Source organism: Benincasa hispida, chromosome 2, assembly GCF_027475165.1.
Source record: "Benincasa hispida cultivar pf3 chromosome 2, pf3_genome.v1.1, whole genome shotgun sequence".
Lineage (NCBI taxonomy): Eukaryota > Viridiplantae > Streptophyta > Magnoliopsida > Cucurbitales > Cucurbitaceae > Benincasa > Benincasa hispida.
Genome location: NC_143479.1, coordinates 39,982,590 through 39,998,506, shown reverse-complemented (window position 1 = coordinate 39,998,506; position 15,917 = coordinate 39,982,590). Strand labels below are relative to the sequence as shown.

The following is a 15,917-nucleotide window of genomic DNA, read 5'->3' as shown; positions in this document are numbered from 1 at the left end:
CAACAAGGTAACCAAAAAATCCTTGCTCTCCATACTCAAACTCTTCCACCTGAATGGATAGTGGACTCTGGAGCATCAAATCATATGATAGGTGATAAATCCTTATTCTCATCCTTTTCTCTTTACACGGGTAATCTTTCAATTCAAATTGTTGATGGTACGTCTACCAAAGTAACTGGGATTGAACGTATTCAAATATCAAGCTCCCTAACCCTTGAATCAGTTTTATCTGTGCCAAATTTGGAGTATAATCTGTTGTCTATGAGTAAACTGAATATGGACTTAAATTGTGAAACTAAATTCCTTGCGAATTCTTGTATTTTTTAGGACCTGGGATTGGGGAAGATGATTGGCGATGCTGAATTACATGCAGGGTTGTATCTTCTCAAAGCAATGTGTCCTCCACCGACGAAGGAATATAGTAATCTTGTAGTTCAATCTAATTGTGAGTCTGCTTATGTTTCTCAATCCTTAAACCATTCAAATAAAGATAGTCTTCTTGTCATGATGTTACACTATCGTCTTGGTCATCCCAACTTTTACCTATATTGAGCGTCTGTTTGCTACTTTATTTCTTAATAGAAAAACATCAATGTTTTTGGTGTGAAATTTGCTAACTCTCCCAACATACTCGTTCTCAATGCACACCTCATACTTATTCTCCATCTCAACCTTTCGCTCTTATCCATGGAGACATTTTGGGACCCTCGAGGGTAAAGAATGTCAATGGTGCACGTTGGTTCCTTCTTATCGATGATGATCATACCCATCTAAGTTGGACATTCCTTATCAAGGATAAATCTAAAACTAGCCAATTATTCAAAGTCTTTCATAAAATGATCCAAAATCAGTTTCAAGTCAATATCAAAGTACTTAAAATTAACAATGCTCGTTATTTCTTCAACTTTACCATCGGACCATATCTTCAATCTCATGCCATTGTTATATAGGAGAAAGATATTGATCTCCTTTTTCTTATTTAATATGTGCATATTAGGTCTTCTTATATAGGAGAAAGACCTTTTACAAATATGGAAAGAATAAAGACAATAAAGGAAAAAAATATTCATATACAAATATAAAAATTCCAACTGTATAGAACGGTTCAAAGCTCGTCTCGTGGCTAAAGGATTCACCCAAGCTTATGGTATCGACTACGAGGAAATTTTTGCTCTAATTGCCAAGTTAAATACTAGTCAAGTACTTCTCTCTGTTGCACTGAATCTCAATTGGCCATTATTTCAAATTGACGTAAAGAATGTGTTCTTAAATGGTGATTTGGTGGAAGAAGTGTACATGGACATACCACCTGCCAACAAATTGCAAATAAATACTTATAACGAGTACCAAAATTGTAGGGAAGGAACAAGATGCGTCATTGATTACATTGACGAATTTCATAGACTGGCACTCAAGCAAATTTGATCGAGAGTTAAAATCACTTGATACCTCGTAAATCAAAGGAAATATGTTAGATGGAAAAGACGCAACTGAGAAAGTTAATTTTGTTAATGATTTTCACTCTCATTATCGTCATCGCTGTCACTATCGTTGTATCAAGACTTAGGAGCCTTTAACTCCATCCGTAAAAAGGTATTTTTGTTAATCAAAGGAAATATGTTATTGACTTACTTGAAGAGACAAGCTTATTTGGTTGTAGGACAACAACAACTCCTATTGAAGCGAATCTGAAATTACAAGCTACAAAGGTTAAGAAGTAAAGGACAAAGATAGATAACAACGACTTGTGGGTAGACTGATATATTTATCTTACATATGTCCGGATATTGTATTTCAGCAAGTATGGTGAGTCGATTCATACATTTAGAACTTGCATGTCAAGTAGTTTTTTTTTTTGGAGCATTTATTTGCATGGACTATATCATGTTCGTTTCTTTAAATAGATTGTTCAAAGTTGAAGAAGGTGTGGTCTTCCTGCTTTAATCAGATTTCAAAGTGGCTTTGTTACCGGGTTGTCGAAGTTGGAGGTTAAATTCTTTTGGTTTTTTATGTTAACCCCCTTCTCAAAGTTCTTGGCTGCCTCTAATTCTATGGATAAGTTTGTTCACAAGCCATCGTGTTTCACCAAATGCACCAGTCAACTTCCTCTTGAGGTTTTGGTTTTATGGGTTGTTGGATTTCTTATCGGTTTTGTCGAAGCTGGGTTGGCCTTTTCTCCCGTAGCTTGTTTCCTAATATTTATTGTGTATTTTTGTATATATTTATTATTTAGGTGTAATATCTCTTTTGTTGTTGGTTGGTGGTCTCTCTTGTAGTTGTCTTAGATAAGTAAGAAGAAACAGAATAATATTATTCTTTTGGCTTAAATTTAATACATATATAGACTTCTCAGCTAAGTTTGACTTCCTATGCTGTTCCTAGCAGGTATTACAAGTGGGGGCTCTTTGTGTAACATCGAAATATGATTGGAGCTTACTAACTTCAACATTAAAAGAACAATCTGTTATGCTAAAACGCTTAAGTGATCCAAATTTGGCCTCAGATATTGCTTTTACAGTTCAGCCTCAAAATCTGTATGATCACTTTGATATTCAACTACGGGATTTGGAGGTTACTTTCCTTCATTTTTATGTTCTTTACACTTGTTCTAATGTTGTCATAATAATATAATTTGAGATAAGAACGATATTCTTTAGATGGAGATCCAAAGGCCTTCTCATTCTCGGAGTATTCCTATTTTTGAAAAGTTCAGTGCTGTTCTCGCCTTACGGTCCTGTTTGATCCCTAATGAATCATCATTGAAACAGCTGGAGGTAATTTACCTGCTCATTTGGTTTCCTGAACGCCACTTATCCCTTTTTATCGTCTAGCCTGCTACTCACATATGCCACATATACTTTATTTTATACTATGAAAAAATGTGCAACTTTATTAGATAAACATGAGGTCCATCTCAAACTAATCGACAATGATAATGAGAGGTGTAACTCGTGTATCATATAAAGATTGTGAGCTCTCTTCATTTTTTTTTTTTATATGGGATCCTCAACATGCCTCTTCTCGATGGTGTTCCTTTGAGTTTATCATTCTTGAATCAAATCGCAATTTTTTGGATGGAATGCCCGTTTGGGCATCATGGATTTCTAATAGCGTATTAGATAAACATGGAATTGCATTTCAAAACTAATTGTCTTTGTCAGAAGAGTAAGCCATGTATCTTATAGTAATTGTGAAGTCTCTTCATTCTTTTTTGAAGTGAGATCTTCAACAAAATTTAGTTGACCAATGAATTTATTTTCTAAAGTCTTATTGTAAATTAATATTTTCTTTATATTTGTCAGATGTTTTTTTTAATCTTGTCCTAATTCATTTGATATTCGTAAACATGTGGATAACTATATGTTTTCCTTTTTTTTTTCCTTACCCCTTTCAATGATATAATGATAAGAAACTAATGTTCAAACCTATAAAAAACTTTAAAGAGAAAACAAAATTATAGAACAAATGATAGATCAAAATGATTGACCCAAAAGTTTAAGTTGATGGGTGATGGTAAATTCTATTATATCAATACTTTCACACTCCCCACTTGTGGGGTTAACACATATCCATATGTTTTTCTTTTCATAAAAAAATGTAATTTCATTGATAGATGAAGCGTGTATAGGTTTTATGTGAATGGTCTCCAATTGTTATAAATACTTAAGAGAAAATCAGTCCAACTCATATTCACTACCTATATTGAATTCTACAATTTAGTACATCCTACGAGTTTTCATTTGTAATGATTAGTTCCTGGATAATCAAACAGAGTCCTTCCACACAATACACAGAACAGAGCAACAATATAATGTCTCACAAATAGATGATGAAAAGAACAAGATAAGGAAGAAAGGAAATAAAAGGAACAAGTCGATTGGAACTTCGCCGAGAGTGAGTTGGTTCTCCCCTCTAGAGAAAATTACCCAAGACTTAGCCAAAAAGTTTCTGAGGTCGTCTCCCCTACAAATAATGAATGCTCTGACCTCCGTACGAGGGCTCCACGTCCCACTGATTACTTTGTCTTCTGATTGCCCCTTTTGCCCTCTGCTTATATGTTCGAGTAATTTGGGGTTTAACAATACCACAGGAGGTCTCCAGCACCTTTTCCACCAGGTGCAGATTTGGATAATGCTGCCTCATCATTGTAGCTCATTCCCATGTAGCCTCACTTTTGACATTGCCCTTCCACTTGATTAATCATTCCTCTTGCCCTGTGGTTGAGTTCCAGCGCATATCCAACACTCCCTCTAGTTCCATGACCCATTCATAACTATCAGTCAACTGAGGAGGATGGTTTTGGACTGTCACAGTTGATCCCACACGTTTTTTAAGTTGGGACACATAAAACACGTCATGGATGGCAATGGATGGACGATGTTGAAGTCTATAAGCCATATCCCCGATTTTTTTCCACAATTTCATAAGGATTGAAAAAATTTGGAGCCAATTTTTCACGTCGTTTCTTGGCCAATGTTCTTTGCTGGTGAAGACCAATTCTTGGAGAACTTTTAGAAAACTTAGGAATTTTACTATGTGATTCAAATGACAATCAACCCTCTTTAAATAGACTTAAAGAGGAAGGGCTTGGTCACGCCTAAGCTATAACTAACCTAATCTCTTTAAATAGACTCACAGAGGAAGGGTTTGGTCATGTTTAAACTACAACAAAACTTAACCAAAACTGTAACAAACTTAGTAAATTGAAAACAGTAAAATATCAATATAGAAATAAAGAATACAAGCAGCCTATACAATCGGTAAACTACCCAAAAAAGCCCTTACATCACTTGCCTACTAGGATGCATTCTCAAGTACACTAGGTCTTCTACCGCATATTCCACCTCATGTTGCTTCTTATCCGCAAACTTCTTTGCTCTCTCCTGAGCTATGCTCAGATGATGTTTTAGAGTGACAAGGGTTCGATCACGTTTAACTAATTGAGCTTCTAGTGTGCCATTGGTCGTAGTACGGTATCCATAATCTATCACTTGTGGAGGTTCTCGACCACACAATATTGAAGGGTGTAGTATGGGTGGACACATGGTATATGGTATTGTACCAGTATTCGGCCCAAGGAGTCCATGCAACCCATTGCTTGGGCACACTACAGAAGCGTCGAAGTTATGATTCAAGGCACTTGTTTATGATCTCAGACTACCCATTGGACTGAGGATGAAAAGTTGTATTGCGATGGAACTGAGTGTCTTGAATTTGAAACATTTCTTTCAAAAAATGACTCAAGAAAACCTTGTCATGATCAAACACAATGGATCTTGGATACTTGTATAGTCGAACGACTTCCTGAATAAACACTGTAGGTATATCTTTTGCAGAGAATGGATGGCTAATTGGAATGAAATGGCCATATATTCCAAGTCTATCCACAACCACCATAATACCATCTTTTCCTCGAGACTTTGGTAGCCTCTCAATGAAATCCATGGCTACATCCTCCCATACTTGAGGAGGAATCAATAGCGGCTGAAGCAAACTTGCAGGTGACATAACCTCAACATTATTTCTTTGACAGATTAGACACTTAGCCACATAGTTCTCCACATCATTTTTCATACTCGACCAAAATAACTCTCCTGTCATCCGCTTGTATGTGCGTAAGAAACTGGAATGACCTCCAATGACGGAGTTGTGGAATAAATGTTGTTTTTTTTTTTTGAAAAGAAAATATCACTTTCCATTGATTTAATAAAAAGAGACTAATGCTCAAGATTACAATGAGACGTAAAAGGAAAAATCAACTTAAAACTAAGACAACCAAAATACCCAAACTGGACAAGACTGAAAAAACAAATACAAACAAAGACAAACAAATATGACCCAAATCGGAATAAATTGACATTTTACACCAAGCCCCAGAAACCACCAACTCAAAACTAACAGAACAAATCAACACTTTGATGAGGACAACTAGTAGGGTAATCTCCATGGGAGAGGAAGCCTGATTCAACTTTCTCAAGTCTGAAAAACAAATCAAAATAAAACATAGACCAAATCCACAAGACTGAAATCAAAGCAAGGCCGTCTGAAGCTGTAAAAAAACCCCACCACCTTCAATCGAAAGAACTTGGATCCATCGCCAAACTAATTGCCATATGATTCAACGGTCTCCCACCCTAATTCATTTGATCTCCAAAACACACTTAAGTGTAACACTTAGACTCTCTGTGAACCAAGGAACAAATTTCATGCTGTAGACTGGCAAACTTCACAACCAGACTAATTGAGAGGGGTCGGATTACCCCATAACAAGTCCACAATCTGCAATTATGGACTTTAAATGACCAGGAATGTCCGATTGAGGCAGTGGCTTAAGGCTAGAGTTCCAACCCTCTTCTAATTGTTGCCCTTCAATTTGAAACACAGAAATAAGCTCCTCCCCAAAGTTGTCAACTTGCTCCGAAAATTCTTGATTATCTTCTTCACCATATCTTTCTAACTCTTCACTATTGGCACTCACAATTGGGTTATTATCTGAATCATAAGTCTTCTTCTTCTAACAAACAAGGGAGATTCGTCGAGTGCCTCTAAAAAATTTGGTCTTATCGTTGTGAATTTGGAAGACTAAATATTTGAATTGTTGAGTAGGGGAGGATAGACGATCTGACCTAATGGAGAGAGCTGGGACCAAAGCTCGGGTGCAACATTCTTCCAAAAAGTCTGGGTTGGTAGCCAACACTCTAGATATGAAAATAGATTTCTTTATCCTAGAAAAGTGCTTAGGATAAGGCTTCAACAATCTTGAGAATTTTTTTAGGGAAAAGTGGAGTTGAGCGGGTGTATCTAAGACTAGAACACAATCTTTGGCCTTAGGAGAAAAAGGATGGTCAAGAAAGATATACTATTGGCATTGATTTTTATCCTCTTCCATAGAATACGAAATGCCACTAGAATTCAAAAAGTTGGCTAGTGCTGGACTGCTTGAACCGAACGATGCTCCAACCTTTGAAGTGCTATCAAACCGTTGAGATCCTTCCAGTGGAATGTCTAAGGACGCACGTCTATTTGGCTGGACAATATTCCTTTCCGGACAAACAAAATAAGACTTCTTCATGCAATTGTCTTCCTCAATGATGACTTTGGAGGCTGAAGTATTAATGCACAGAAAGATGGAAGGCTCCTCTGCATTCGGCGGGAAATTGAAACTTGGGTGGGGGCGTACCTTTTGTATTACCTTTTGTCTTGCATATAGATGATGAAAAGAACAAGAGAACAAAGGAAATAAAAAGGGACAAGCTGATCGGAACTTTCTGGGGAGCGAGTTGGTTCTCCTCCTCGAGAGGAAATTACCCAAAACTTAGCCAAAAAGTTAGTGATGCCATCCCCCCTTCAAATTACGAATTTTCTGACCTCAATACGTGCGCTCCACGTCCCACTAACTATTTTGTCTTCTGATTGCCCTTTTTACCTCTCCACTTATATGTTCGAGTAATTCGGGGCCTAACATTTTCTTGACAACTTAATATTGTAGAGTTAGGTAGTTGTCCTACGAAATTAGTTGAGATCCTTTGGACGTATTCAATAGTCTTCTTTGTTAATATGCGATCAACCACATCTTTCTTGTAATTTTAGTCTTTTAGGCCTAATTCCCATGTGTTAAATGCTTTAGTTGGGGTGTATTTTCAGCCTTGCCATACGGCTCGTACCTATAAAAATGGTGGCTACTTTGAACATCTTTTGTCAAATTGAATAAAATTCTCACATTTGTGTGCATCAAAGAACCAACTAAAAAAAGACTTTGTATGAACATTGGAATTCAATGAAAACTTGATCGAGATCAATAGAAATCAAAACCTAAAACATTGATATTTTATGCATTTCAACTTTGAAGAGAGACGCATTTAAATTTTAATTCATGACCATTTGAAGTTCAGATAGTCAAGATTCTGTTGCAAGTTGATTTCATTAGAATTTGGAACCCATGGGTAAATATAATGGATTGGATGTGAGTTTAATAACATTGATCTCAGAAATTAGTGGTTAAGTTTAATTTCCATGTTCGCCAGTATCTTTTCTAACACATTGTAAACGTCTCAGTTCTAATTTTTTAATTTTATTTTATCATAATTTTGTTTTATATTTGGGATATACATCTTAGCCCATGGATCATCTTGCCATACTGAAACCTTCTCCATCCATTGTCCTGCATTTTTTTTCAGGTTCTTTTCCAAATATCACCACTTCATGTACATTTCTCTCCATCAATATATGGTGCAGCTTTGGAGCTTGCTGTGTATTTGCATAATCTAATAGCAAATACTGGCCTTGAAGAATCCGAAGATGGTGGACCACATAACACGATTTTGAATGGACATGACAATCATTTTGTTGGTTTCTCCTTGGCTGCAATTCTCCATTCTGTTAGATTTGAAATTGATCTAGAGAATCATCATCAAAATGCGTCTGTCATCATGCTTAACCTAGAGGATATAGAGATATGGTATACTTACTATTTATCAAAATGTGTGCGTCTTCTTTTCTTAAGCCCCCACACTAGTCTTTCTGTTGCTAATGTTTCCTTACTATTTGTCAAAATGACCTCAAATTCTAACTCAAGTTTAAGTACTTTTACTTTAAAAAATATACCCGTTCACTCCTCCTTTCCTCACCAAACTGGGCAAGATGTTCCTCCCAGCTTGGAAAAATTATAAGTGGAACAAAGGATTCTCAACTTTTTCCTTTTTCTTGTTTTTTCTCCACATTCTTCTTACAACCATTTGAAATATATCAAATTGTTCTATAAATGTCAATGGTATTGTATTGCAGGTATGATATTTTAATCTTGGAGGAGCTATGGATCTGCGTGAAGGCATTGAATATTGCAACTCATGCCATGAGTGGTGATGGAGATGGGCAAGTTTTGTATTCTTGTGGCAATAAATCTCATGATACATCCTCTCATCTGCATGGCACTGATAGTCGACATAACAAGAAAGATGTGTTGAATGGTATGATTGTTAATGCTGGAAAATGTTGCACCTTACATTTTAGCTCTGGCAGAAATGACACAGCCAGAATTGCCATATATTTGAATGATGCCGAAATCCACTGCTACCCATATGTATATGGATTGCTCATTGGATTTTTTGAGAGACTATCTGCTTGTAATGCAACTTTTAGCTGTGAAAACTCTAAAGAACCTGAGATGAATGATGAAGATGTAAAACCCATGCCTTTGTCACCATATCAAAGATTTGGTTTCTCAAACTTTATGGAAATTGATTCAATTGGACATGACAGCATTCCATTAGATTGCTTTCCTTTCATTACATTACAGCATTCTGGCGTTCTTGGTAGTCCTGAGAGTTCTCATGTTAACCCAAGTTCTGAGTGGAGAAAACGTTACAAAATAAGGGATAGAAAAATCAAAGTTCCAGAGTTTGATCTGGAGACGGGACCTACTATATTCCACACCCAGCCATCAAAACCTAAACCTGGTTTGGATACATCTGATACCTCGGAGAGTTCCTGCCACCCTAGTCTCCATGATATTTATTTGGTTTTACGTGGAATCAAAGTCCATTTCCATGATTCTTCTTGCATTGTTGGATCTCTCATGCTTCCAACTTGTAAATCTTCCTTATTTATTTGTGAAGACTATTTTGACGTATTATGCTCAGTAGAGGGATTGACTGTCACATCCTCATGGACAAAAAATTATCTTGAATTAGTATGGGGCCCTTCATTTCCATATTTGTCTCCTATTTTAAATTTCCGTGTTAGACAAGAAAAAATCTCATCTTTGAGTGCCAAAATTGAAATCAGTGTTGGCATCCAACATGTTTGTTGTTTCTTACCACCAGAATTTTTAGCCATGATGATTGGTTATTTTACATTGCCTGATTGGAGTTTGCAGTCAAATGAGCACTGCTTCACTGGGAGAAATGAGCATGCTGGTTTAGAAGAAGAAACTTCCATTATTTATAAATTTGAAATTTTGGATTCAGCTTTGATTATGCCTGTTGAAAACTATGAGATTCAGTTTCTTAGTTTTGAAATGAAAGAGTTGTATTTTACATTCTTTGGAGGCAGTTTAGATGATGCATTGAAGGGCGTTCCTCCTGAATGTTCTATTCCAGTTTACAAGCTTGCTAAGACAAATCACTGTATAAATCTTTTTGGACGAGAATTATTTCTCTCGTTGCTGCTTTTCAAGGACAAGGATAGAAATAGCTCCTTGTCGTTCTTTCAAAGTACCGAGTGTCAAAAGGTTAGTTTAGTTGAACTGCTAAACGCAGAGATCTGGGTCAGAATACCTTGTGAAAGTAAATTTATCAACGAAAGCTTGCAACCAACATGTATAATGACGAGGATAAGAAATTGTGAAGTAATTGTTGATGGTACGTTTGATATTTCTAGCTATCTTTTTGTTATTCCATTTTTCGGTAGTTGTACTTGTGTTCATAGTAGTCAATAAAATTTGTTTTATTCTTTCAATAGATAATCATGCACTTGGTGGATTTATGGCACTACTGGAGAACATAAACCAATTTGCTTCTGTTGAAGACCAATCTAGATGTTTCAAGTCTGATGTTCTACAGTTTTTTCAGTTAACAAGGTGTCTGAAAGAGGGCACTTCAGTTTTTTTACCCGAGTCAAACACAACACTCACTGAATTTGAATTTTGCATTGATTCTCTTTTCTTGAAATTGAAACGGCAGAGAAATGAATTATTGGAACTTAATTACAGAGTTGAATTGCAATTTACATGCTCTGGAACATTGAGAAATGGTATTGTCGAAGGGATGAACTTTTGTTTCTCTTTGATGGTGTTATACTCGGTGCCCAAATCTGTTGTCATGGCTAAATCCAGCTCGGAGCAGTTGTCACCTGTACCTGACATCTCCCTTTCAAGGTCAAGTCAAGGTCCAGTTGAACTTTGTGTTTTCCTTCCTACTATCGATGTTTGGTTATATTTTTCAGAATGGATAGAGATTGTTGATATATTGAATTCTTATGTTGGAAAAATAACTCAATTCCTGAATAACACTGCATTAGGAGGTTCATCAATCACTTTTCCAAATAGTGTGTGTTCTTCATCTATGTCAATTGAATCAGCATCAGAGAATACAGAGGATGATGATACTCTATTTATTGTTAGAGTGAAGGACATGGTAATTACGTTTCACTTTCCTGTTTATGTTACGGAATCCTCTGGTGAAGTTCATAGAGCTGAAGTTGATGAGAAGGCGCATCAGAATTTTTCTTCAGATGCTGTGGAAGGAAAGTACTGCAGATTCATTATGGTTTCCTTTCACAGTAAAGGAACTGAGGTACTTATTAACAGTAAGCACGCATCATTAAGGTCTGGCATGGAAAAAGTGTGCGGCATGTTATCTAAGTGTGAGGAAAAGGGTGTTCAATCTTGTCCTCTTTTTGAGATTTTTGGAGTCAATTTGGAGGTTGATGTAAGCGGCAATCAATTGAAGTTTGCTTTAATCCGACTGAATATTAAGTGTGAATGTTTCAATATTTGGTTTTCTTATCACGTATTCTATTTCTGGAAGCATATTGAGTTTGATATCTGTGAGGCAAATTCATCGTCTACAACTTGTCCTATTGAGTTTGAAGTCCAACTGAAGAAAGTTTCATTTCTACTGAGTGATGGACGGGTATGTTCCTGCTTACTTAAAAGTACTTCACTTTGGTTTATATGGAAAACTACTGCAGATTTCTTTGTCAATTATGGTATTTATCTTTTGACTTTGAAAAACTATGCTGTTGTGATGTTTTCCTTGTTTTGTTTTAACATTTATGTGTTGTCTGTGTGGAATTATGCAGATCTTTCATTAGTACTTCGCTGTTTTCTGGACTTCTAATACAGTAACTGTTTAATATTTGAGGAATGTTATTGGTTAATGAGGAAAAAAAACGGCTTGAGTGTATATATGGGTCCTAACGTTTGTTCGATGGATGTGATTCTCGTGTTGTATCTGGCAGAGTCCATTGTTTTTCACCTTTTTTCCCAAATTTTTCTTGGATGGTTTGCATCCTGAGTTCTACTTTTTCCTCTCCTTTTAAAGATCATAGTTTTATTCTTATCATGCAGTGGAGTTGTTGCAGACCGCTGCTGGAAATTCTTATGAGAAACATTCTATTGCGTGCTAGCATGACCAGAGACACCATGGAAGACTTCATCACTGGTGAATTGAGCATGAATTACAATAACATCCAAAAGGTATCTAATTGTTTAAGCATGTGTACAAGTTTAAAAACCTGGGAACATGATATGGTGTTAAAATATTGATATAATTAAATTTATTTTAACTCATCAGCTTAAGCTTTTGGGTTTAGTGGTGTTTTAACTTGATATCAAAGAAGAAGTTGTTTTCAAACTCCTATAGTGTCTTGGGGGTATCACTGGTCTGCATTCAGCCGTGCACGCAACCTTCGACTCCTGTGGGAGAATTATCATTAACATTGTAATCATTTAATCTTTTGCTAGAAGACTAAAGCATCGAGCACAAGAACACAAAATGAATGATTATTGCAAAACTAACAATAATTAAGGCCTAAGAATAGCTTAATGTGCACACTATCACCACCGACAAGTCGGTTTTGCTGTGCGCAAAACCAACCCCAATTAAGATTGGTTGCCGCTTGTTGGACCAACAAATGTTTAAGTTCACAAGTTAGGGAGAGTGTTAAAATATTGATATAATTAAATTTACCATAACTCATCAGCCTAAGCTTAGGGATGTAGTGGTGATTTAACATAAGAAAATCATTTACATTCTACTTAAGGAAAACAAGTATTCATGCCAACTACTCTTGCAAGCATGCCTCACGCAAGTTGATCACAAATCAACGTATACATATATTTTTAAACTAACTCTTATTCTAACTTGCTTACAATTGCTTCTCAATACACCATATTCCACCCCCCTAAAATCAAACTCGACCCCGAGGATGACAATTAGGATGCCAAATGGTAGTCATTGGGGAAAAAATAAGGTTTGAGATTGGCAACACTAGATATTGGATTAATATGTAGATCATAAGGTGACTCAATGCGGTAACTTGGTTTGGCCATCGGTCTGTGAATGAGAAGTAGGGCTTAAATGTAGTCTTCCACTCATTCCTTCACCTCATTCGAATCTAGTGGTATTCACTCTTCAAGTCCTCTTTTGAAAAAATCAAGGTTCCTCCAAGTTGATGAAGTAAATCACCTATTCTACGGATTGGGAAGCTATACATCACTGTAATCTAGTTGATAGTTCTACTATCAACGTACATCCTCCAACTACTATCTTTTTTAAGGGTAAGTAGAGTTGGCACCGCACGTGTCCTAAGGCTTGGTTGAATGTACCCCCTTTTCAATAATTCTTCAATATGTTGGTGGAGGATCTCATACTCCTTAAAACTCATCCTATAGTGAGGAAGATGGGGATTGTAGCACCCGGAATCAAGTCATTATGGTGCTGAATGTCTTCACTGTTTTTTTTGTAGTTTTTGTCTTTTCAACAACTACATGACCCAGTGTATCAGTCTCTCTCTCTTTAACAAATATTTTGAAATGTATTTGAGAATTAAAATCTCTTTTGGGAGCAATCGACACTGTTTGGAGGACACAAAACACCCTATCACCTTCACCCGTGTCAATATAATTGGCTTCTTCCTTATTATCTTCATTGCATCCAGCCAACAGATCCTCTTCATCCACATACGCTGCTGTTTTTTGTTGGGGACACTCATTAGACAAGTGCCCCACTTGGCCACACCTCAAACATTTTCCTAATGTAAGCCAGTTATAAGGATTTTGAACTTTCTGCTTGTGAACAACCTCTGTTTCTTTCTCACCAACCTCTTCTTGCTTTTCTTTATCCTTTTCCTTGGATGAAATTGGTGGAGTAAGATAGTCCAAGGTACTGTTTGTTCTGTCTACTTACAGAAGCATCCCAAGGAGCTTTTCTTGAAGTTTTCTTGGAGCGTAAATCATTCAACTCATCTATTGTTTCAGCAAAACAAATTACATCATTCAAAAAATGGAAGTGTTGTTATTTTACCTTCTCTTTGATGTCCACTCATAAGCCGCCAATGAATCTTGTAATTAGATGTTGTTCTTGCTACCAATCGATGGAATTCTTTCACAATTCTGCCACTTGTCGAGGTCCTTGTTTACAGTTTTGGTATTGATTGTAAAAGGTCTGCTCATAATTGGGAGGAAGGAACCTCTGTTTCATCAATCGCTTCATTTTTTTCCACGTTCGAATTGGCCTCTTGCCTTGCCATTGTCGATTGATCTCCAATTGATCCCACCAAGTGGAAGCTCCCCCTTTCAACTTGAAGGCTGCCAAATGTACCTTTTTGTGATCCGACGTATTCATATAATCGACAAAATTCTCGGTGTTCTTGATCCAATTGAGGAATGTATCAATGTCACGCTTCCCATTGAATGTCAGCAAGTCAATCTTCATTTTGTAATCATATGAGTCACCTCTATCTCCATACCTCTCTTTTCGTTGCCTCCTTGGAGCATATAACTCTTCTTCTTGATCATACTCACTCGAAGAATCCCAATATTGGAATTCGTGCTGCCATTCTTGCCTATTCAAACGTCTTCTGGATCTTCTTGGAGCTGCCTATGCAATCTTGGAGCTCTTTCTTGATGAATTTCTTGCTGGAATTAGAAATTCCTTGTCTGTCCAGCACCATACTTACCTCTTTTTCCCCATTCCTTGCACGAATGGTTGAGCGTTCTCCCGATTTTGAGGTGCTGCTGCCAACCTCTCAACCCTACGAGTTAGGGTTTCCATACTTTCTTGAATGCTAGTCACCATTCCATGCATTTCCTCCAAAAAGTTCTCAACGGACAGCAAGCGTCGTGTTGTAGTTCTTGGAGGGTGGGGGTTTCTTCCACCTCTTGATCTTGCCACAGGTTGTCTCCTCTCGGGTGAGCAGCCCTTCTTCCCGCCATCAGCCCAAGTTGTTGGAGTGCTCTGATACCATTTTGGTGTAAACCAAAACTCTAATTTTGAATCAATATCAATTTCCCCTCAAATGAGAGAGGTGTTTTATTTATAGAGAAAATGCTTACACATATGCTGAATAACAACTAACTAACGTGTAACTAACTATTTTTCAACTGAACTCTTATTCTAACTTGCTTACAAATGCTTCTCAATACACCATATATATAAATATATCATACTTTTAGCATATTGGTGTATGATTCATAGATGTACACTCAAGAGTACTTGAATATGATTAATTTTAACTGTTTCATTACTTTCATATTGTGATTGAAGGTTTTTTGGGAGCCTTTTGTGGAGCCTTGGAACTTTACAATAAATGTGACTCGGAAACAAGAGAGTAGTTCTCTGTTGAACAGTTCTGTTTTGACTGATGTCCATCTTGTGTCTTCCTCACAGCTTAATTTAAACCTCACCGAATCCCTTACTGAGGTAAAGTTTCATACCTATACGCCATGACTTTTCTTAAATGGTTGTCTATTTTATCGATTGATCCAGGTATTCCAAGCCCTACCTGGAAAAGTAATGCATTGGCCCCGTCCTCTCGACATTTTAAATAATATTGAAACATTTCAATCTTTAAACGAAGTAACTGTAATATTCTTTTTGTTCACTGTCTCAGAACAAAAGTCAAGTTAGGGGAAACCTTTGTACTACTTTTTTGTTGAGTTGCATGAAGAATCCAACCTTAAAAACGTAAGAAAAATAAGTTCTAGCTAGCACAACAATTTACAGGAAAATAAGTATGCACTGGATGGAAACGGAATACAAGGAAATTAATCAAATATGTTAATGCAAGATTTCATGTTCAGTAATCATGGAAATAAATCTGCCTTCCCTCAGATAATTCAGAATACTCTCCTCCAAGTAGATTTGTTTATCTTGTGCATCTTTACCGTTGAGATTTGAATATTTTCTTTAATAATA

General features: G+C 36.6%; 1 protein-coding gene across 4 annotated transcripts in view; it reads left to right on the top strand.

Moving 5' to 3' along the window:
- LOC120071354 (vacuolar protein sorting-associated protein, putative (DUF1162)) overlaps positions 1–15,917 on the top strand; it is a 118,774-nt gene that overhangs the window by 83,736 nt on the left and 19,121 nt on the right. For all 4 annotated transcript variants that reach the window (XM_039023582.2, XM_039023581.2, XM_039023584.1 and 1 more), the window contains 7 exons: positions 2,386–2,571; positions 2,658–2,774; positions 8,178–8,458; positions 8,785–10,358; positions 10,459–11,630; positions 12,068–12,196; positions 15,267–15,422. In XM_039023582.2, the coding sequence (XP_038879510.1) occupies positions 2,386–2,571; positions 2,658–2,774; positions 8,178–8,458; positions 8,785–10,358; positions 10,459–11,630; positions 12,068–12,196; positions 15,267–15,422 (3,615 nt within the window). The remainder of the gene's footprint in view (positions 1–2,385; positions 2,572–2,657; positions 2,775–8,177; positions 8,459–8,784; positions 10,359–10,458; positions 11,631–12,067; positions 12,197–15,266; positions 15,423–15,917) is intronic.